General features: G+C 42.3%; 1 protein-coding gene across 6 annotated transcripts in view; it reads left to right on the forward strand.

The window, feature by feature from the left end:
- Positions 1–24,426, forward strand: part of CFAP20DC (CFAP20 domain containing) — a 143,031-nt gene that overhangs the window by 98,299 nt on the left and 20,306 nt on the right. For all 6 annotated transcript variants that reach the window (XM_077925102.1, XM_077925101.1, XM_028719577.2 and 3 more), the window contains one exon: positions 2,621–2,682. In XM_077925102.1, the coding sequence (XP_077781228.1) occupies positions 2,621–2,682 (62 nt within the window). The remainder of the gene's footprint in view (positions 1–2,620; positions 2,683–24,426) is intronic.

Genomic DNA, 24,426 nt, shown 5'->3' on the forward strand with positions numbered 1-24,426 from the left:
ACTCAAGAGTTCTCCCAACCGCATGTATTTTGGTGACTTCTATAGCAATGTAAGGCAGGTAGCAAGGTAACACATCCAGACTATATCCACAATTGTACATGCATCCAGTTTGCACCTACAATTCCAGATCCATCAAGTGCAAATCTTCCTTGTGCAAATCTCATTAACTGGATTGGGGCAGATGTTTGGCAAAGTCTGGAACCCAAAATGACAACTCTGTGCCTCAGTGTTCAGAAAATTATGCACAGAATAATAGAATTGTCGAGTTGGAAGGGACAATGAGGATCATCTAGTCCAACCCCCTCCAAGGCAGGAATCTTTTTCCCAACCTGAGGCCTGAACCCATGACCCTGGGATGAAGAGTCTCGTGCTTTACTGGCTGAGATATCCCAATAGGACGTCTCTCAACCCCACCCACAAACTCATTGTTCAGTCATGTGAGAGGACAGAGGGCCTATTGCTGCTAATTCCTGATGTTCAAAATCAATGAGACTGGAAATGAAATCGCGAGACCTGACAGCATAATATATATTTCGGATTACTGTCACTTTCTGCTTGTGTCCTGCAACTATGAAGGCTGTAGATTCTGAGGTTTGTAATATGTGACCTTCCAGACTGCCCTCTCTGGAATGAATTAAGAATTATCTTCTGCATCAAACAAAAGGCATCTCACTCGCATCTCACCCCAAGTTAAGATATAAGGTACATGCCCATTTTGGATGAAAACACCATGGAACTATTCACTCGTTACTCTTGTGAGGACAGTGGCATGTTTTCTCCAGAATGGGGTAGAGCTTTTATCCCCACCCCTGACTTTGAATCTGTTTCCTGCAGCAGCAGCAACAACACATTGTGTGTGGTTGTGTATAAGGAAAACCTGATACATGAGCTCCTGCTCACTTGTAGACCACCGTACAGTTGGGACACCTACACAGTCCAAATGTGCACAGTTGTTCTAAAGGGCAGATGTGATGTTGGCGGCAGGTCTAGAAGTCATCACATGCAAATTAATCATCATTGCATGCAAATAATGCATGAATAGGGCTTGTGAGTTTTTTTCCATTCTGTCTGCGATCTTGAATTTTTGCTGTTAGGCAAGGCAGATTTTGACTCATTTTTTGTTCTCTTTTACCACTCACAGCTCTAGGACTGATGAAAAGTAAACCCCGCATAAGAATTATGTTTTATACAAGTGAAGCAAAACAGCTGTGCCCCAATGTCATTTTGTATTCTGCAGTGTGCAACTGCTCTAATACGTGTGTTTAACAATGAAGGGAACTTATCAATAAGGGGACTTATTTGTAAAGTTTTCCTTGCATTGATGATCCTGGAGAAAATTGTATTTTGTGCATTCTTCTCTTGTGTGAAACAATAAAATCTTGTCTTTTCCAATTAATCATATTTTCCCCACTGTTACTGGCTCATCAAATCTTTGCTAATTTTTTCCATATAGATTATAGGCAGCTTCTCACCAGAAAACAAGGCTTTCTGTTCTGAATATTGGCTAATTTTACATAACCTCTTTGTCCCTTGGCCTAATCTATGGCAACAGCACCACCAGAAGGCTGTTTTTTGTCTCTCATTTATCTTTGCTGCAAGTTTCAGTTCATATTCTTTGTACATTCCTGAATAATAAATACTCAGCTTTATGTATTCAATTACTTTTCCCATGTTCTTTGACCTTAGTCCTATACTAGGTTTAGCATTTTCATCTGTTATGCAGCTTGATTCTCTGTTGCCCTTCTGTTTGTAGTCATATTTGGGGGTTGGGAGTAGAATTGTCTCTTGGCCTATGAAGATACCAGGATGCAAGGCAAATGCATGAACAGATGCTCTCAGGCAACTTACAAAAGTGATATAATAAAAACTATACTTTCTAGCCAGTGATAGTTTACCAAGAAATGGAATGTAATAACTAGGCTGTCAGGGAAAAAATGTTGAAGTATAAATTGTTTAGCAGCTGCTCCAAACTGTCAGTCCAAAATGAACATAATAGCTTTGAGAACTACGTATTACTCTGCTTAGCTGTCAGGTGTAATAATTTCTTTAAAGTGATTTTTAAATCTTCTTAAAATAGAAAAAATTGCCTTGTTTCTAAATCAGGCTCTGAGCATTTTTCTGAAATTATGAATATTTAAAATGAGAATTTAAATGTTAAAATTGAAATCGATTATACCTAGTGTTTTGGTGCATGTGGCCAACTGATGAAAATACAGAAAATACAGAAAGTGCGAGTGAGTGAGAAAATGCAAATGATTGCTACGGATGAATATTAGCAAATCATGAATATACTCAGACTTTTCTCCCATCCTTCAGACCAGCATGACGTTACTTTCCTTTCATAAATGCAAAATGTTGTATTATTTTCCTGACTTGGGGAGAGCACCTATATTAAGGCATGGTCATTCTACATGGACTCTCCCATTGTTACCCTTCCCTCCTCATTCCTCCCCTCCCTTTGGTGACCCCTGCCATTAGGAAGTAGGGCCTCATCTATTTACTTTTCTAACTCTGTAAGCACTGCATATATATTGATTGCGTGAAATGGTTAATAATAGCTTTGAGACTGAAAGAACATTGGCAAAATACATTTCTCACTCCTGCTTCTTGTCTTCCACAGCCTGTCAATCAAGGGTGTCACTATCAGAAAGAAATGAACCCTCTTTCCCATTCCAACCCACGGTAAGCTGCTGTTTATAGCCCAGGCAACAAGGATGTGTTCGGAATGTTCTAAAGAACCGATCAATATGACTTTTCTTTGGTAGACTCTTAAATCTTGTTTTCAGCTTTTGTGCCTGAGAAAGAGATGCCCACCCTCTCCGCCTTCTCCACGCACACATGAAACTTGGTAGCTGCTAACATTTACGTGTGCATGTCTGAATGTGAGAGGATGACATGCGAGGAGGGGTGCAGATGTGGGGTTCGACAGTGTTTGGGGTAGGGTCCTTATTCCTAGAAGCCGCAATGCAACGTTAATGTTGACATTGGAAAAGATCCGTATTGGAAAGCCCTGAAAGAATTGTCTTTGGTGCTGGTCATGTAATGAAACGCTAGAGGGGACTGGCAATTTTGGCATAGGGCAGTTGTTTTCAAACTTCCTACTTTCAAGGGTCCCTTTCTTGAATAACTTCACTGGACTTGGGGTCCGAAACAGCTTTGAGGGGTTCAGTACTGCTTGGAGTGGCAAACACAAGAAGTCCTAGAATTCCTATCCCCACACTCGCGCTTGTTCCTCTGCTTTTCCCTGGGGAAATCCGCAGTCCGCAGCTGAATCGGAACTATCGGTTTCTCTGCAGATTCAGCTGCATACAGTGGGTTTTCCTGGAGAAAGTGGTGGGACAAGCAAAAACCACTCGGATATGTGCCTAGAAAGGATGGGACAGGCGGAAAACCTTTTGGACCTGTGCTTTCTTGGCATGGGACAAGCAGAAGTGTGAGCAGGCCCCCTAAATTGTAGGTGACTTCTCAGCGAAAGAACTGGCACCAGGAAAGGGGGGGGGGGGAGGACTAGGAGAGAAAGCCCACCTCCACAGGGAACCTTTTTAGCTTGTGTCTCTCACCGGGGGGTTTCCCTTAAGTTTCAGGCAGCATCTCTGCATAAGACTCTTATTAAAGACTCTTATTAAAAGGGCCATCTAGAAAAGCCATTAAGAAATGTCCTCGTGGCTTTGCTGGGAGACTCTTACAAAGAGCTGACCCTGGGGAAAATGGAGGGGAGGAGCAATCCCCGGTGGGGACACACGACCCAAGGTAAAAGGCAAGGCTGGGATTTTGTGTCCCACTCCCAGTATCGCTTTGAAACAGCCTGCTTTTAAGCCACAGAGAAATGTCTCTGTCGCTTTGCTAGGCACCACATTGAAGAGCTGCCTGGATTGGTTCAGTAAGGAGTGAAGTCATTTTCCAATTCCAAGGGAAATAGTATAACTCACTTCTAAGCCGATGGGAGCCAAGGGAAGTTCACCTGTCTCTCTTATTTCTGCATCAATCTCTGCCACAGCAACCGCTTGCGGAGCATACTGTAGAATATTCAAGGGGCACAGACATTCACATGGACCTCTGGTCCAGGCTCATTAGGTTTCTGTGTGAACTGAGAGTGCACACCCAAGCCTCTTCTACAGCCACATATTGCAGCTGAAAAGCTGTATTGGAGGAGAAGCTAGCTTTTAGGGGTTGCCCTCAATTACCGATATTCTCATTACAGAAACCTAATAAGCTTCCAAGAAACCCCAGGATTCCTTCAAACACAGTTTGAAAACCTCTGGCCGAGAGAAAAATACCATTGGAGGAGTCATGCTGACAATTCACAAACATATCAGAAGAGGAAAGAAGAATAGTATATATCCATTCAAGTCAGAACAAAATGCAGTGGGCTTAATTCTGCAGATTGAGGTTTAGTTTAGTTCCATTTAGGGATTCAAAAGCATACTGTATATCGAATGTCCTGATCCACAGCTCTTGCTCAGCCACTTCAGTTGGTGGAATTAGCACTACTACAGGGGCTACATAATACTCCTGCGTTTGTAAGAACTCGATGGTTTAGTCAGTGTGACAGCACCAAAACTTCCGAACTCCCTGCCTATTGAGTTCAAGCAGGTGCCTTCACTGTACTCTTTAGTACAGTGCACGTCAAAAGTTGTGCTTCAAAAGTTGAGGTCTGTTTTAGTATTTTAATTTTTGTCTGGCTGTTAAAAAAAAAATATTTTCTTATATTTTTTGCAAAGTGCTTTGAGGGTTTATTTTCTTTCAATCAAACTGCATACATTTTATGAAATAAATAAATGGATAGATGGATAGAACTCAGCTATCCAATAGATCTTGCACTTATCAGAATCATAAGACACAGTTCTTGGTATTTCAAACCTATCAAAATAAGCATTTAAATGTGTGTATTGAGAGAAAACAGGCCTTGAAATAGGTATTTGGAGAAGTTTTTAAAAGTACAGATTCATGGGGAAAGGGAACAGAGCAGAATAATAGGTTAAACCATGCAAAGGTGCCATGGATGAGAAATAGGCAGATTCATCCACTTCTGGTTTTTGTTTTGAGGTTAAAGCTAACTGTCTCCAAAGGCATATCTGTGCAGCTCCATCGGGGGAGTGGGATGTGCGTGTTTCAGCACACCCAACGTACTTCAGGACACACAAGAAGGGGTACTTCAGCCCATATTGGTCCCCTGCCAATCGACAGCTGATGGTAACCATATGGTCGCCTTTCCACAGTGAGCGCAGGGATGCCCAAAGGGACAAAGTGACAAATTGCCATATAAAATGCCTACAACAGCAGAAATACATTGCAGAGGGTAAAACAGGCCAGACTGAGAAAGGTAAGAGTTTAGCTTGAGAGCTGAGAGCTGCAGAACACGTGAAGCAAGAGCCAGGCTCCCAGATGGAGGCAGGACCATGTCCAACCCGGAATGTTTTCACATATGACACTCAGTGCACCTTGAAGCCTCTCTCACACTGTTGCATGCACATGTTCACATCGTTAATGTGAGGCACATAGAACGTTCATTCTTGACTATGTAGATACAGTGGTACCTCGGGTTACATACGGTTCAGGTTACAGACTCCACTAACCCAGAAATATTACCCCAGGTTAAGAACTTTGCTTCCGGATGAGAACAGAAATCGTGTAGTGGTGGCGCGGCAGCAGCAGGAGGCCCCATTAGCTAAAGTGGTGCTTCAGGTTAAGAACAGTTTCAGGTTAAGAACAGACCTCCAGAACGAATTAAGTACTTAACCCGAGGTACCACTGTATTAGTATTTCAAATGTAGATTTGAGAAATTAAACCAATTTAAGGCTCATTGGTGAAAACGCCACAAGTCTGTCTGGAGTTGTAGATAGCTGTATTTTGTCGTTATGTAATATTTTTGCTGAATTTTTTGTTTGTATGTGATTAATGTTATAGGCTCTGTGGGGCAGAGTGTACACCAGGCATAAGCAAACTCGGCCCTCCAGATGTTTTGGGACTACAACTCCCATCATCCCTAGCTAACAGGACCAGCGGTGAGGGATGATGGGAGTTGTAGTCCCAAAACATCTGGAGGGCCGAGTTTGCCTATGCCTGGTGCACACCATAAGGCTGCAACTGAAAATACCTGTTCCTATTTTCAGCTTGTGCTACATTGGGGCTGGCTCCTATCTAGCTTTGAATGGAAGTCGTTTTCTACCTCTTGATTTGGGGGTTTCTTCAGTGTTAATCATATTCTAAAATAAGTTTTGTTTATTTGGCTTCTGGCCAGAGGTGTGCCTAGGATCCCTTGCTCCCTTGGCAAGGAGCTGTATCAGCGCTGGCGCCCCCAGAAAAAAATTGACTTTACCTCAGTAGCTACATTACAGATCAGTACATTTCACACAACCCAAGTGTCTGGAGTAAGGGCAAGGTTGGAAGAGCGAAATAAATTCACACTTGGTGTGAGAAGGATGGGAAGTTTCTCCCATGTTTGATCTCATCACGGCAGCAGCATATGCATCATGCAGATTTTTGCGCCTGCACCCCCAGTGGAGGCCAATTTCACTAACCCCTCTCTTTCTGGCAGCTTTCCAATATACATTGCTTTTTCTCTTTTAGGCAAAATCATTAATTTCCCAACATTTACTCACAAGATACCCTCTAAAACTAACATTTATCTCACTGATAAGGCCTGGAATTGATTCTATCCCTTATCAAACACTTTTGAAATCAGTTCCTTTTTATAATCTCAAATATTGTGGCATAATGTCTCTTTGAGCGTGAATTCCACGAGACATACAACTGCATGGAGGGGGGAGCAGGTTTGCACCCACTAGTACCACTCAGTTGTCTCGCCCCTCGACCCCTACCATTCATCTACCCATTTATTTGAGCACTTTCATCATCAAACCCATTTGATTCCATATGTGAGCCTATAGAGACAGAACTATTAACATTTAGAAAAATGGCTGTCGGCCAAACTGAGCCATGGGATGCAGCGGGACATAAATCAAATGCATAACAAGATGGCTCCTCTCTGCAATGTGGCCTAAATTGGGTTCACAGTTTCTGGCAGACAGGTTGACAATGGGAAACTAGCTCCATCCTCTCCCACAGGCATCTCTGATAGAATTGTTCTTGTAAGGAAAAGGAAGGGAGCTCTCAACATTGGTTCATCCTTTGGCGAGCAAGTATTATGTACTCCTTCCACTCTTGACTTTTCGTGGGCTGCTTCAAGGCAACTGATTAGTCGCTATATGAAACGAGATGTTTCCAACACTACAATTCTATGCTTCTATAAATACTGAGGCCTTTCGGTTGTCTTAGATTTCCACCCTCTGTTTTCATTGGACAGATAGCAGGTTGTTGTTGTTTTTCATTCTGAAGATAAAGAATCGAGGCTTAGACAGTGACCTTCCCAAAGTTACTAGTGTGCAGTGTTATTGTTTTAAAAGGGGGGGGGGTCTAAACCTATCTCTCCCAGTCCTTTTATTAACTGAGTCCAGGTGAAATTTTATTCATTTTAGCACTTTGAAGCACATACTGCAGCCCAGTGAAATTTGGAGCACATGGATTGAAGCCGTAGCCTGTGGAATTAATCGGATATATTCCAAAACACTCCATTGTGGCTGCAGTCCTGGGTGGACTTACTAGGGAGTAGGCTCCATTGACCTCAATTCAAACTAGTTCCCAGTGAAATGATTTATTTATTTATTTGATATCTTAAAATACTGCCATTTTCTCAAGGCGCCTTACAACATTTAAAAACAATGTTATAAAATATGAAATAAAAACAAACAAGCTTAAAAACAATAATTGAAATACATCGGAACACATTTTAAAAAACAGAATTTACAAACAGAATTTCACAGCTTAACTGTGTTGGAGATTTCCTTTTTTTTTTTTTTTTAGTTATCTCAAAAAAAAAAAAACCATGGTGAGGGGAAGCATAGTAAAGATACAAACACTGTGTTCCAACCACCTCACTTTATAGTCCTGAATTTATTTATTTATTTTATTTCTGAGATGCACAGGCAATCCGTAAAACACCTGACTTGTTATTGCCTCCATAAATTCAGTGGCCCTTGTGAACTGCCAGAAAGGTGTTACTGGGCTGTAAATATAGAGGATGACACAATTATGAGGTCAGCTTACATCATGGTATAAAAACTGGAGGAGATGAATATAGTAAATCTGTTATATATAGCCTGAAAAGGCAGGGTCCACGTTGCTACTCTCTTTAAAACAGAAAAAACTGAGCTGTTCTTCCTGGAAAGGAGTGATAGTGTTCCAAAAAGGAAAGAAGGAAGGAAAAATTATTGCTTCTCCAAGTCTGTGATCTAGAGGTATTCTTTTAAAACCTGTTCACAGAATTTCCTCCTATAAAGGAGAAATCAGAATCCGACATTCTTGGGAAGCACATCTTTGGAAGCCAAAGAAGATACACAGAAAACCAAATGTGATTTGGAAAATGAACATAATGGCAAACTCTGTAACTGCCATAGATTCCTTCTTATGAATCACTGATCCAGCCTTCCATGTATTTTTGGACTAGAACTCCATTCAGCATGCATGGCCCAGGGTCAGGGATGATGGGAGTTGTAGCGCAAAACACACCAAGGGCACCAGGTTGGGGACAGCTTACTGGTGCCATGCTGATTTTATTGTAATTATTTGTGTGGTTTTAATAGATTTACACACACACACACACACACACAGAGAGAGAGAGAGAGATACCAATGTTTCATTACTTTTTAATTAGTGTTTTTCTATGTTTTAATGGTTTTTATTTTTATCTGTAAGCCTTCTTGAGTCCCACTGGGGGGGGAGGGGAGTGCGGTATAAATAAATACATAATAATAATCTCTCTCTCTCTGCTGTTTGGAACTTCTTAGTGTAGATGCCTCAGATCCAGTACTGTTCTGTCAAGTCTTCCGCGAACGACTCACACAGTAAACCTTTCTCTTTCATCATCCTCTTCCCAGAACAGTAGCTACGCCAAGTCTGTTGTAGTAAAAAGCACAAAATGGATTGTGGTGATGTGGGTGCCAGTGTTCCTCTTGGCAGCCAAAACAATGGTGGTCACCATCTTCTCCTGGAAAGCCCTCTCTGTGTGTGACCTAAGTCAAGATGCAGTGTCATACGGAGGAGACTTTGTGAGGGAACTGTGACCGTCAACCATTGGTGGCCAAGAAGGGAGCAGGTGCCACCTACTGTAAAAGAAAGGTGAATCGGGTGGCCATTGTCAATAAAGCAAAAGGGGGCGAGTTTGCCAAAATGAGTCTTTCATCAGTAGCCACTGGTATGCAAGAACTAAAAATGGCTGTTGCTCCCAGCTTCTTGGAGATGTTAAGAAGCAGGTTCCTCCTATCTGTCTCTTTGGAAATCCAGCACTCTTTCCCACCACTGCTCAGCATCCTTCAATTTGCTGCCTTTCCCTCTTGCTAGGGTTGAGCTGTGCCCTGAGAAAATGGTATTGGGTGAGCCCAAAGTCAGTTCCAGGTCACACATTGGTTCTCAAATAGACACCAAGGCTTGTGGCAGCCATTTTCTATCCTTGCAACAGCATGGCGTAGTTAGCATTTGGGGTTAATGTTGAAAAAAGCTGAGGTAAAGTTAATGTTTTTTTTCGGGAAATGTTTCCAAAAACAAAGTAATGTTCTGTCACTTTCTATTTAGGAAAGCATTTTTATAAACCTTGGCTCTGCCTGCATCTCGCCAGCTGTCCTAGAATTGAATCAGTGTCATTCCAGGCTCTTCCCAAGTCACCAACTGAAATTCATGCATCTAAAGATCAAACAGCTGTTTTGGGTTGTTCTTCTTGTTGTTTTTTAAGTAACTGCAGAAGCAAGCAAAGATGGAGCATCAATATTTCAGGGCGTTTTGGTCTCTCAGTCAAAGGAAACTTATCGTGTGACCTCCAATGCAAGGCAAATTTCTACAAGTTTTGAGTCTGGCCTATAGAAGTGGACCTATAGAAGAGTCAGAAGGGTCATTTGAAGCTGCCTAGCCCAGCTTGAGCATAGGATCTGCCTTTCAGGAGGCAGTTACAGCATCCCTGAGAGATGGTTCTCTTTCTTCTGCTAAAATACCTCCAGCAAAGGGCAGCCCACCAGCTCCCAGACTGACCCATTGTCAAAGAGGTCTTCTTAGTAGGGGAAATGGCTCCCCTGAAATTTCCACCCATTTGCCTAATGGACACATTTGTCAAAAGAAATTGCACTAATACATCACCTTTTTTGTTTGTTGCTTTTTATGCATTTTATGCACCCCTTGACCCAGTGTGTGCTTTTTGTACACATTACTCGGCTACAGAAAAGCATTGCAAAATTTGGAGAAGTGTGGATTTCAGCTGTGTTTAGCTTCACAGATAGTTTTGTAAAGTGTAAATTCGGTAGGTTCACTTTTAAATGTGAGCTGAAATAAATACCTTCCCCGTCCCTACTATGCACATGCTTTTACAGAGTAATCCAAATGCATCTTGTATCATCATTTGTGCAGGTTTGCCACCTGAGCAGACGAGAAATAGCACACATTCTCTTGCTAGCATACGGTGGTCTTGAGCAACAGTTCCTTTGCCCAAAACACAGCCGTTCTTCATCCTTACTCTATCGTTTTTGTCTTGTAATGCTTTCAGATAGCCACCCTACCTCCTTCTGCAAATAAGCTAATGGCAAGGCAACAACGCAGCTAGGACTATAGTCAGATTCAAGTTTTTGGAGCACATATAATTAGGAAGGAAGAGGGGTCCTGAAAAACAGTCACACCTTTCTTTCATGTTGAAGGCTAATTCACTACAGAATCTTAAGTGGACAGGAAGCGTCAATAATTACACAAACCAGTGTTTTAATTGTTCCCCTTGTAGCAGAATGTATTGTTCACATGCCAGTTGAGCATGGCTGACCTGGTTACAGCTAATGGGGATGCACAGCTTTCCTTGGAGCTTGTTAGGGCAAGAATGTCTGCAGCTGTTTTCTTCTTTGACTGTAGTTAACAGTAGCACATGAGACCCACGCCTGGCTCTCGTTCCAGTTTGCCCTTGCATTAACTTAGCCACGGTGCAGACAGTATTCAGATCTTCACTGTTTTGTCCCTCTTGTTTACGGTGCTGTATCGGAACGCAACAGTTTGCTACCTAAATTATTTAATGTACTCTTGAGTGCCAGGCTCTGAATCAACTCCTTTATTTCTTTTCTGGTTTTGCATGAACCAGTGATTCCTCAATTGAAAGCATGGCCACTGGGACTGCTGTCTTGAATCATAGTGCGCATTAGCAACATATCCATCAGACACCCTAGATGGCAAAGAGAGAGAGGCTGGTGCTCTGATTACCAGTTGCTGGAAGATGCAAGGGAGTGGGGAATGCTCTTGTGTTCAGACCATGCTGGTGTGGATTCCCACAAGCATCTGGTTGGCCACTGTGAGAACAGGATGCTGGACTAGATGGGTCACTGGCCTGAGCAAGCAAGCTCTTCTTGTGTTCTTCCGTTGCCCCAACTGTCTGTTGCAGTCACAGCAGTCAGGGTAACGTGCCGCAATTTCAAAAGGGAATATTAAAAATACTGCAAAACATTTCAGAACAGGTACAGCAGATGAGGTTTTGAAAACTACTCAACCCGACAAGAGGGGGCCAGCTGAATTTCCCAGGGAAAGGAGTTCAATAATCCAGGTATGGCCCTCTCCAGTGTCTCAACCAACCAGGCTTCCCCCACTGTTGTAATGTAGAAAGGAGCTTCTTCTGCATGGGAGGAGATGGTTCGTTAGGTATGTTGGACCCAAATCGTAATGGTAATAACCAGCACTTTCATAATATACACATGCAGTAGATGTACTCCAAGAATGTGGTCTCTGTTGATGTGTCAAGGCTAGTTGATGTTCAACTTTCCAGGGTCGGGTGGGGGGATTGGAATTCCCCCGGTTGCATATGTAGTCAGTATTAGCACTAATCAGACTGTTTGAAGTGCATTGCAGTTGTCTGAAATTTCCCTACAAACCCTGTCTCTTGTCTTAAATATTATACCTAGCATCTCTCTTTAGAGCACTTTTTTCCTATGGTGTGTTGTTGTTTAGTCGTTTAGTCGTGTCCGACTCTTCGTGACCCCATGGACCAGAGCACGCCAGGCACTCCTGTCTTCCACCGCCTCCCGCAGTTTGGTTAGACTCATGTTTGTAGCTTCGAGAACACTATCCAACCATCTCATCCTCTGTCGTCCCCTTCTCCTTGTGCCCTCCATCTTTCCCAACATCAGGGTCTTTTCCAGGGAGTCTTCTCTTCTCATGAGGTGGCCAAAGTATTGGAGCCTCAACTTCACGATCTGTCCTTCCAGTGAGCACTCAGGTCTGATTTCCTTAAGAATGGATGCGTTTGATCTTCTTGCAGTCCATGGGACTCTCAAGAGTCTCCTCCAGCACCATAATTCAAAAGCATCAATTCTTCGGCGATCAGCCTTCTTTATGGTCCAGCTCTCACTTCCATACATCACTACTGGGAAAACCATGGCTTTAACTATACGGACCTTTGTTGGTAAGGTGATGGCTCTACTTTTTAAGATGTTGTCTAGATTTGCCATCGCCTTTCTCCCAAGGAGCAGGCGTCTTTTAATTTCGTGGCTGCTGTCACCATCTGCAGTGATCATGGAGCCCAAGAAAATAAAATCTCTCACTGCCTCCATTTCTTCCCCTTCTATTTGCCAGGAGGTGATGGGACCAGTGGCCATGATCTTCGTTTTTTTGATGTTGAGCTTCAGACCATATTTTGCGCTCTCCTCTTTCACCCTCATTAAAAGGTTCTTTAATTCCTCCTCACTTTCTGCCATCAAGGTTGTGTCATCTGCATATCTGAGGTTGTTGATATTTCTTCCGGCGATCTTAATTCCGGCTTGGGATTCATCCAGCCCAGCCTTTCGCATGATGAATTCTGCATATAAGTTAAATAAGCAGGGGGACAATATACAGCCTTGTCGTACTCCTTTCCCAATTTTGAACCAATCAGTTGTTCCATATCCAGTTCTAACTGTAGCTTCTTGTCCCACATAGAGATTTCTCAGGAGACAGATGAGGTGATCAGGCACTCCCATTTCTTTAAGAACTTGCCATAGTTTGCTGTGGTCGACACAGTCAAAGGCTTTTGCATAGTCAATGAAGCAGAAGTAGATGTCTTTCTGGAACTCTCTAGCTTTCTCTATAATCCAGCGCATGTTTGCAATTTGGTCTCTGGTTCCTCTGCCTCTTCTAAATCCAGCTTGCACTTCTGGGAGTTCTCGGTCCACATACTGCTTAAGCCTGCCTTGTAGAATTTTAAGCATAACCTTGCTAGCGTGTGAAATAAGTGCAATTGTGCGGTAGTTGGAGCATTCTTTGGCACTTCCCTTCTTTGGGATTGGGATGTAGACTGATCTTCTCCAATCTTCTGGCCACTGCTGAGTTTTCCAAATTTGCTGGCATATTGAGTGTAGCACCTTAACAGCATCATCTTTTAAAATTTTAAATAATTCAGCTGGAATATCATCACTTCCACTGGCCTTGTTATTAGCGATGCTTTCTAAGGCCCATTTGACTTCACTTTCCAGGATGTCTGGCTCAAGGTCAGCAACCACACTACCTGGGGTATACGAGACATCAATTTCTTTCTGGTATAGTTCCTCTGTGTATTCTTGCCACCTCTTCTTGATGTCTTCTGCTTCTGTTAGGTCCTTTCCACTTTTGTCTTTTATTATGGAAATCTTTGTACAAAATGTTCCTTTCATATCTCCAATTTTCTTGAACAGATCTCTGGTTCTTCCCATTCTATTGTTTTCCTCTATTTCTTTGCATTGCTCGTTTAAGAAGGCCTTCTTGTCTCTCCTTGCTATTTTTTGGAAATCTGCATTCAATTTCCTGTATCTTTCACTATCTCCCTCGCATTTTGCTTGCCTTCTCTCCCCCGCTATTTGTAAGGCCTCGTTGGACAGCCACTTTGCTTTCTTGCATTTCCTTTTCATTGGGATGGTTTTAGTTGCTGCCTCTTGTATAATGTTACGAGCCTCCATCCATAGTTCTTCAGGCACTCTGTCCACCAAATCTAAATCCTTAAACCTGTTCCTCACTTCCACTGTGTATTCATAAGGGATTTGACTTAGATTGTATCTTACCGGCCCAGTGGTTTTTCCTACTTTCTTCAGTTTAAGCTTGAATTTTGCTATAAGAAGCTGATGATCTGAGCCACAGTCAGCTCCAGGTCTTGTTTTTGCTGACTGTATAGAGCTTCTCCATCTTTGGCTGCAGAGAATATAATCAATCTGATTTCGATGCTGCCCATCTGGTGATGTCCATGTGTAGAGTCGTCTCTTGTGTTGTTGGAAAAGCGTGTTTGTGATGACCAGCTTGTTCTCTTGACAGAACTCTATTAGCCTTTGCCCTGCTTCGTTTTGAACTCCAAGGCCAAACTTGCCAGTTGTTCCTTTTATCTCTTGATTCCCTACTTTAGCATTCCAATCCCCTATTATGAGCAGAACATCCTTCTTTGGTGTCATTTCTATAAGGTCTTGTAAGTCTTCATAGAATTGGTCAATTTCAGTTTCTTCAGCACCAGTAGTTGGTGCATAAACTTGGATTACTGTGATGTTAAAAGGTCTGCCTTGGATTCGTATCGAGATCATTCTATCATTTTTGAGATTGCATCCCAGTACAGCTTTCACCACTCTTTTGTTGACTATGAGGGCCACTCCATTTCTTTTACGGGTTTCTTGTCCACAGTAGTAGATATGATAGTCATCCAAACTGAATTCGCCCATTCCCGTCCATTTTAGTTCACTGATGCCCAAGATGTCAATATTTATTCTTGCCATCTCATTTTTGACCACATCCAACTTACCCAGGTTCATGGTTCTTACATTCCAGGTTCCTATGCAATATTTTTCTTTACAGCATTGGACTTTTCCTTTCGCTTCCTATGGTGTACAAAGGACCAAATAAAACATTTCCTAATGTTTACTATCTTCTTAAGAGATCTTGCCAAAACGAGGTCCCTTAAAAACATTGTACATCAAATATATATGTAAGTAAGCATTTATTTATATTTCACGAGAGCCTCACCTACAATCCGAGCTGAGAAATCAACACTACTGAGGGGTGGGGAGTGATGAAGATTTAATAGCAGAACAGCTCAAGGTTGAATGTGTACATTAAAAAAAATGAATTCAGCTATACAAAAAAGGCATATTCATTTTTATGATTCATTAGATGAGTGAGGTCATATAACTTCATTAATCATATGCAACAGCCTACACGATGTTATGAAGTATCAGAGAACTATCTTGCAAATGCCAAAATAAGCGAGCAGCAATAATGTATCACAAAATGTACTTTACTTTTATATTGGGCTTGTTCACTAATTCACAAAATTCAATAATTTGCAACAGGGCTGTACAACCATTAATCTGAATTAGTACTGTTCCACTGTATTCATCAGCCCAGCTCATGCATCAAAAGAAATAGGATAATAAAGAAGATAGGGGATCAGAATTGTCTCTAATAGTTTGGAGACTTTGTCATCTGAGTAATTTATATGGCATGGGGGAGAAGGATATCATACCCTTTGGCATATCCACACTAAAGTCTTGTATTGGTTTATTTCTCTTCTTCTTGGAAAACTTTGAGAATTTTAGGGAGATCCTTAATCCCCTTTCCTAACAGATTTACTAAATTAAAACTAAGCTGTTATTCTTATTATGTTATGATGGACACCGTCATAGCTAAAGAAGTATAAAACCAATAGCTAAAGAAGTATAAAACCAATGTAGGCATTTAATTTATTTACACCAGTCTTTATTTAAATAAGCCCACAAAAGCTGCTAGCCTAACTTCTTCTTCTATATATAACTAACTTGCTAATAGGCTAGTACTTGCCATAGTATCCTTCAGCGACCAGCATGGATACACAACCCTTTCCATTCCAATAGAAATGGCTGCTTCCTGTGTTGAGTTGGCACATTAACTTTGTTCACAAACTGGGGGGGGAGGGGAGGCATAGTGTTAGACAAAAGTATGTCCTTTGTACCACTTGTAAAAGCAACATCAGTTTGTGCTATGTGTGGGTTCATACCCAAATCCGTCTGGTGCAGAAAAAACAAAAAAACAGGGATTTAATGTTTAAAAAAATTACATTTGAGCAGCATCCTGGCTACACTGAAGTTATCAGACACTGGACACGAGGAATAGGTGGTTTGTGTTGTTTCCTCTCTAGCCAGCTATAAGAAGCTGCTCTCTGATATGAATGTGATGCATTCAAAACATTTATTTAACATAAGTCGTTGCATAAGTCATGTTATGAAATGCAAGAGAATACCATGGAAAGCCATTTAAACATATTTTGAAAGAGAAGGGGGGGAGGAAATGGTAAACTGAGAACAGTGGTTCCCTGTTTTCAAGTGATTTTTGAATGTGAGACCTACGAAAACAGATTTCCCAAGGAAGCAGGCCCTAATGATTGGGCTCCCTACTCCAAAGTTACTTCAAAATTTGTAAAGAGTCCAGAGGAACTCTTAACTTTTCCGGAAATATGGTTAATCTACTGGTGTCAACCTTCCCTAGCGGATTATAGCCACAGAAAAAGTGTTGTGCTAGAGGTGCTAGAAAGCTCACTTCCAGTGCCCACCTAAAGGAACATATTCGCTGGAACACTTTGTAGAGCCTTTGACACACACACACAAGTTCCTTGACAGATAGAGATATGGTAATGGTTGTCTATAAGTTTGAAAACAACTGCTTTTCCAATAGTTTAGGCTAGCTGTAAGTGTTTCCAGTGACTTCATTTCCAAAGGTCATTGCAATAGGGTTTTCCCCCCGAAAGGGTGAATCCAGATTAAATGGGGGGGGGGGATCCAGTTGCTATTTTGATGCCAATGACATATTGTGGAGGCTGCAAAGAACTTAGCATGTATGAGGAACACCTTTTCTATCCTGTTAACGAATGCATGAAACCGACTCTGATCGTACTTGAGAGTAGTCCTGAAACTTCAGTCTGTTGATTCACTACGATGAAGGGAGCCGTCATGCTTTATTTTATTTTATTTATTAAATTTGTGTACTGTCCTCCACAGCATAAAAATACAAAACTCATTTAACTCACATGGAAGTCAGGCCTATGCTGCAGGGCAGTAGTTCTTAAACCTTTTTCAGATTCCCCCACCAGGGAACCCTCAATATATGCATTGCATAAGATTGTGTGGCCTTTCCCATCAAGTCCTTGTCTGGCTTGTTGTGTTTCACTCCTCCCGTGAATGAACTGAGAGTACAGTCTCTAGCGCATTCTGCTTTAGGTTTTGACAGTAAAATCAGCACTGATAAATAAATAAAGGCAATGAGCACGTGTGAGTTACTAGAATGACTATTGCTGTACAGAAGGCAGAAGTTCTGCAAGCTGCAAATAGCTGATCTGATTATGCTAACATAAGATATTGTTCTATTGACTCTGTTGTCCATTGATTTTGCTTGTTTTCCTAGCCCCTTGTTCTCTAGTCATCCATTAAGAATAAATGGGTGGCAATCTATAGTACAAGGCAGCAGAAGGCTCTCAGGCTCAGGCCCGCAAGAGAGACAGCAAGCTTTGTTAAACGTGAGGCAGCTGGTTATTAGAAGACAGCTTCAGGTGTTTTATGAATTGCTGAAGCATTCAAACATAATTCCTAAAATGAATGGTTTGCTTGTGCTCAGCTTTTCACTAAAAAAGAGAGAGAGAGAGTGAAAGAGAAAAGAAACAGCTAATTGACACTTTGTTAAATGCGTGGGCATATGAAGCAGCAGACAAGCAAATCTAGGGCCTGACAGCTCATAACTGATACGCTTCATTATCGCCTGTTTGACTGAGATGAAATGAGAATATGGAGGAATCTTGCCGAGTATCTCCTTTCCCCTGTGCAAGTTCTTTAATGCAATTTTTATATAGCTAATAAGCTGATAAACACATGAATCAAAGTTTGCAAAAGGGACAGGACAGGGGTTTTGTTGTTGTTGCTGCTGCTGCTGCTTTTGTTAAATTAGGTAATAAAACATGGGGCTGCTTTTTCTTCATTGGCACCATTTATATTGTCACCAAGCTAATGCTGCAATATAGTTATAAAATATCCGTATACATAAAATCGCACTTTAAATCCTCAGTCCAAAGCCTCCACAATGAACATGGGATGGGAACCCCAGTAGCAAGCATCAACGAAAGAATTCACATGAGTCTACAGTTAGCTCATCTCACTCAAGAGGCCGGGGGCCAGCGCTGTCCGGAGACACTTCCGGGTCACGTGGCCAGCGTGACAAGCTGCATCTGGTGAGCCAGCGCAGCACACGGAAACGCCGTTTACCTTCCCGCCAGTAAGCGGTCCCTATTTATCTACTTGCACCTGGGGGTGCTTTCGAACTGCTAGGTTGGCAGGCGCTGGGACCAAGCAACGGGAGCGCACCCCGCCGCGGTTTATTTAACGTTAGTGACCAGCAATCAGCACATTTGTCTGTTAATGGCTTATCCCCAGCTAGCTATGTGAGCTGGCTGTGCTAATAATCCTAAACTATAATGCAACAGCACTTGGCATAGTTTTAACCAAACTTTGCTTGACTCACGAATGTATGAGTTTACTCAAATTCTAACCCTTTATCTAGGGGGTTACAGGGAATCTTCCCCCTCCCAAACTTATAACAATATATTTCCAGTAACAAATGTACAGAAGACACAACAAGAATTGTATGGTCATAGTTGAGGAATGCATAGACAGAGAGCGTGTATACTCCCCCTCTCTCTAAAATAACACTGACCTACAAATTTTGCCTTACCATGCCAAAATGGGGGGCACACAATGTAAGGGGAGACACACTTCTGTTTGTAATAAGCTTGTAAAATGAGTCTTTAGACTGAAAAATATGCCACCCTCCTTCCCCTGCCAAATAGGGCCAACCAGCTCACAGAAGGGCAAGACAAAAAGTTGTTGAGATCTAACAAAGTGTCACAAGTTCTCCCACCCCACACTGACACCACTTAGGCTTTCCCCCAAGTAGACCTAGTGCCTCATGATGTAGTTCATCCATGCTGGCATGCAGTAGTGTGCACTCAAGCTGCATGATGCAGAAGCATCAGAGCAACCCATGAACCAGTCTACAATTAACCCACCCCTCTGCAGCCTTGATATATGAGCCCCAGTATATGCTCTTAGAGCATATGGTACAGATGTCTTGCTGAAGGTAGCTGCTGTGGTCAGTGCTTTCTGCTGGTAACCCCATGCCTTCAATGGTGGGGAAAGGTGGTGTATACATTTATTAAATACTATAAGAAGTCTGCAGCTCCCATTTCGCTTTGCTATTTGCAAGTAGCAATGTATATTTAGAGGGCTGATTATCAACGCATAAGGACCAGATCTCACATTATTAAATCCTGCTGAACAGTACTGGAAGTAGTTCCAGAAGACTGTGGTGAACCACATGGGGAGTGTCTATAACACAGAGAATGTTTTCTTTTTGTTCCGTAACACCACCAGCGCCCCCCAAAAGAAAAGCGTCCCCCTAACTTCCAGCCCTACCAATTAAAATTTCCCTCCTACTGGTTAATCAGCTAAAGCTTTAGTTGATGAATCTACCAATTAAACTGATGAACATGATTGTGTCCCCGACCGCGTCGGAGCTGATGTCAGGTGCTGTGCAAGTTCTCAGTGTGGTATTTGATTTGTGATGGCCGTTTCACACATGCGAGTGATCATTTGGTGCCTCAATTATCAGGAGGTGTTCATTCACTGCTTGATGTCCCTGTGGAATATTCCTATGGCGCCTCTTCAGTTATCTGGGCTGTATGCATCCAATTCCTTCAAAGTACAAAAACAGCCCCTCGTGAATTCAAAGGGATTTTAGGTCTAAACGGTCTGAGGGTTGTGGTTTCAAGCTATTAAAAATGCTGGACGTGAGGAAATCTTTGCTTAGATTAACAGCACTTGAAATTTAGTTGGCTGGACTTTCTGAAGTGCTGCAGAAAGAGGCAGGAGCAAGGATTGTGACACTGTGTATTTGCTTGCGATTTTCTAAATCTCAGTGCTAGCAAAAAGAGAGAGAGAGAGAGTTTCCTGCAAGGCACATACAGTAAATGAAGATATTATGTATTAGGGATGGAATGAATCTGTCACTTTGACGGATTGTGAGGCAAAGAACAGATTAACAGATTACTCATAGTCAGAATGCAGCTTACTGTGAAAAATGTGCAGGAAATGATAAGTGTTGGTTTGTGCTGATTTAATGATATTTTAACACTACAATAACACTCTAGAAGAGTAATATAATGTCATTCTCGCCTCGCATTTTTAAATCATCAACACGTTGCAAGTTTTGACCTTAAAATAATTTTAAACAATATATGTCCCCCTACAAAAATGCAAACTTTTAATGCAATTTAAAGCCCTGGGAAAGGTGTTTACATATTACAATTGTGTAGTCCCCTCCACACACTTTCGTTTGGTTTCTGTGAATTTACTGTTCCCCATGCAGATAGGTAACAACATTTTTTAATATAATTTTCCTTTTTTCCGTATACGTCTTGTCATTCCTTATAGGATTCTGTTTGTTTAGACTTGGGCATGGGTGCAGTTAAGCAGTTCTCTGAATTAGGAACTTATTGTGAAGCATTATTCAGTTTTATTTCACCTTTTGATGTAAGCGATTGTGGGAGCAATCTTGTACACAATAAGATGGCATAAAGTAAGCCGGAATAAAGTGTGCCAGATCCAGACTCCTTTCAGGAGCAGGGCTACTGCTGGATAAACCAGCCTAAGCCTCGCAGAGGGAAAACAAGCCTTTAAAGAGAGTTTGAGTTACACCACCCTTTTGGCTGGCTTAATCTACACTGGGTTGCCAGGTTGCATGGCACAGCTGGATGGGTTTAGGACCTCCCATGGCAGGTTCTGACCCCACCACACCCCTTTATCGGAACTCATGCTCTGCGGTTATTTGAGGTGGTTATGCCAGTGTAGCCCAGCTGTGTCAGGAACCTCCCAGCTCAGCTGGGGGTCTGCTGTAGCCTAAACTGCTCATCCCAGCATATCTTGCTATAGGGTTTGTTTTTCCCCTGTAGGGGTATTTTAAAAACAAAAGCACTGCTTTCAGTGTTAGATGCTTTCAGGCGCAGGGCGCATGCAGTCCAAGAGAACTGCATGTACTCCAAAATGCAAGTTGAATCCTGAGATAAAAGGTAAGTTTCTGTCCTTCATGCCTATGGAAAGTAGCTTTAAAAGATGGATACCTACAAATAGGAGTGCAAATATAAAAGAAGCTGAGTGTGATCCTTTCTTTCAGCTAAGGGAAAGATTGCATCAAATGGGAGTTGGATATGCTTCTGCATACAGACCACCTTTCGCTCGGCATGCTAACAGTTTATAAATTTGTGGATTACATTTGTGCATGGAAAATATTGTTGATAAAGTTATCTGTCCTTGGTGTAAGCTATAGGTACCATTAGCAGATAGTGGCAACCTGAAATGCCATTTCCTATTTCTCTGTCCAGATGCATTTGATGAAATGGCCCTTGAACGCTTGTGCCTCGTTAGATTTCAGCACATCAGAAGAGCCCAGCTGCAAAAAGGCTCACTAGTCCAGCACTCTGTTCCTACAGGGGCCAACCAGATACCTGTGACAATCCTACAAGCAGGACATGAGCTTATTAGCACTCTCCATGTTCCCCAGCAACTGATATTCAGGGGCATGCATTTCTCTAGTCCTTAAGTTGACACAAGACTCCTTGTTGGTCTTACACAGGTACAGCATGTCATCCTGAAACTCTGTATTCTAAGGAAGCATTTCTGGAAGCTGGTGGGGACTATTCCAGAATAGAAGGGTTTTATGAAGACTAATGAGCTAGACGTTGCCCAGAAACTCTCTTTATTCCTTCCTGTTAATAAACTTTAGGCATATGGGCTACCAACTTTATGCATAGTTTTTTTAAAAACAGCAACACCCTACTCCAAAGCCCTGAGTGTGCTCAGTGTACATATGGATTTTCTGCACCATCAGATTTCTCCATTCACTTCAATGGAGAGGGCAGCTCTTCATACTCAAAGGTTGCGCATGTGTAACTGTGCCCGCTCTTGAACTGAACAAATGTTTTGTGAACTGGGTACGTGCTAGAGGCGCAATACCTGCAACAAAGTTTCGTTCCTGTCAATGGGAAATAGGTTTTCTCCTTATTGCCTGCGTGCACAGAAAGGAAGATGACAGTCCTGCAAATTATGAAGACTATTAGCAAGACAGGGAAGGTTGTTTGTTTTACAAAAAAAAAACCCCAAGAGCAAACTTTAAATGTTCATTTATCATATGCTCCAAGGCTCCTTTAAAACTATGTGTTTTTAATACCTAGGTCACCTTGTATTGATTTATATATGGTACCTAGTTGATCAATGCTAATATACCTTAATTAGAATATACAAACAGATGTGCAGCTTTAGAGTCCTTTATCATGTCTGAACAGTTGCATATAAATGTTGAACTTGACACCACAGATTCTATTATGCATATTAACCTCGTATGATGGGTTGCTGCAGAATCAATTAATGTTCTGGTGAATAAAGACTGCTATCACTATCTATCTAATTTCCCACACTCATAACTCTCTGTCTGTCTGTTAGTCCAACTCCTCCTAACATTACCAGCTGTAAAAGTGAAGTCTGGGAAGGAAAAGTGTGTCATATGCTGTTTTGGGGAGGGGGGTTTCTGTCCTGTCACCTGGGGAACAGCACCCAATATGTTCCTTCTGTTGGAAGAAATCACATCAAGGCTGTTTATGCAGACATCTCTCTCTGTTATCAGCAGTCATTTATCCAAACCTTTCCCTCGGTCTGGACCAATTTGCACAACTGGAAATCTCTTTAAGGATGGTCTATAGCGGGAAAGAAGAACCTGTGGCCCTCCAGATGAGGTTGAACTGCCATCATACCCAATCTGTATGACCAAGAGTCATGAATTATGGGATTTGTAATCCGGCAGCATCTAGAGGGCCACAGGTTTCCTGTCACTGGCCTTTAGCTTAGTAAGGGAATAGAGACACGAGCCAATGCAGATAATTGGCAGAAGCAAAGAGCAGGAGGGAAGAGGTGATGGAGGTGTTAGGTTTCTGTTATGCCACTGTGCAGATCTTGGAGTCACAAGACTCTGTTGACATTCCACACTGTTGGAAGTCTCACGGGAGATGGATGTTGAAGTTACTGGTTTCCTGTTTCTCTGTTCTGTTGTTTTCTGTCTCTCACAGAGAGACAGACGCATATTCTTTTCTGTCTTGCGTAGTTAGAAATAAAGTAGCAATGTAGCACATATTTCTGACTCCTTCTGCTGCTGTCTGAGTACTCTGCGCAATGGAGAGCGTGCCTGAAGTCTCATTCAAAGGCTTAGGTCGTTAATCACTGTCGGAGGAGAGCCTGGATGGGGTTCAGAAGGTACAGCATAAGGAGTAATCATTACAGTTCGGTCGTACGGAGGCTCCAACAGGAGGAAGCCGGTGTAGAGGAAAGAAAACCCAGCAGAAAGGAAGCTGGAGCAGCATGGTCTGGGATCAAGGAAAGGAAGAGGAACCAAGAGAAAGCAAATGGGGGCACTGAGTGCTTGAGGTATTAGGAACCAACAGGCATTAGAAAGAAGCAAGAGATCTAAAGTTGGACTGGAAGAAGCAAGAAGACTAAGAGAGCAGAGTGGGAGAAAAACAGGTCTAAGGAATGGAAAGTTGGGCAAAAGCCAATTAGATACAAGAAAGTGATGGGAACTTCCTAATCCACACAAACCATAGCTCATCGTTATTATCACATTTCCCGCAGGTATGCTTCCATCCAGCCCAAATCTGCTTTAAAATGCATTTGATGATCACCCCAAGTGAACTGCCATCTGTTGATTTCATTGGGGAAGCCACCAGTCACAGGGATGTCCCAGCACCATGCTGGGACTGTGTTCATGCAAAGTGGGCCCCAACATCACACCACATCAAGTCATCACCCTGTAGAATGTGTTGGTGGGTCTCTGCACGCTCAACAAAATCTGCAAGGCATTCCAAGCTCCATTTTGGAACGCTCCACCAGAATGCGTATGTACAAGTAGGTCTAGTGTGGAAGGAGGTCCAGCCTGACAAATGTAGCTCTTCCCCACAGACTGCATCCATTTTTCTATGTAGCCAGCTCATAACTTTATGTCCTAATCTCTTCAGTGGAGATTCTTTGGCGATCACTCGTAGGCGAGTAAGACTGTCTTCCATGAACACGGTTTTAACAGTGAGTCCCTAAGTGACTGTGGAGGCCAATTCTGGATCCACACGTCCTTCCACAGTGGGGACATTGGTTTCCGGACGGGAGTTGATCACGGTGTGGATTTGCCAAGCATGCCTTCCTCTTAGCACCTTTCTCCCTTGCGTCCTGAGTTCAAGTGTCTTCAAAGCCCATGACACCTTTGGTAAAGGCTGTTCTCCAACTGGGGCACTCGCAGGCCAGTGTTTCCCAATT

This window comes from Podarcis muralis, chromosome 2 (assembly GCF_964188315.1).
Source record: "Podarcis muralis chromosome 2, rPodMur119.hap1.1, whole genome shotgun sequence".
Taxonomy (NCBI): Eukaryota; Metazoa; Chordata; class Lepidosauria; order Squamata; family Lacertidae; genus Podarcis; species Podarcis muralis.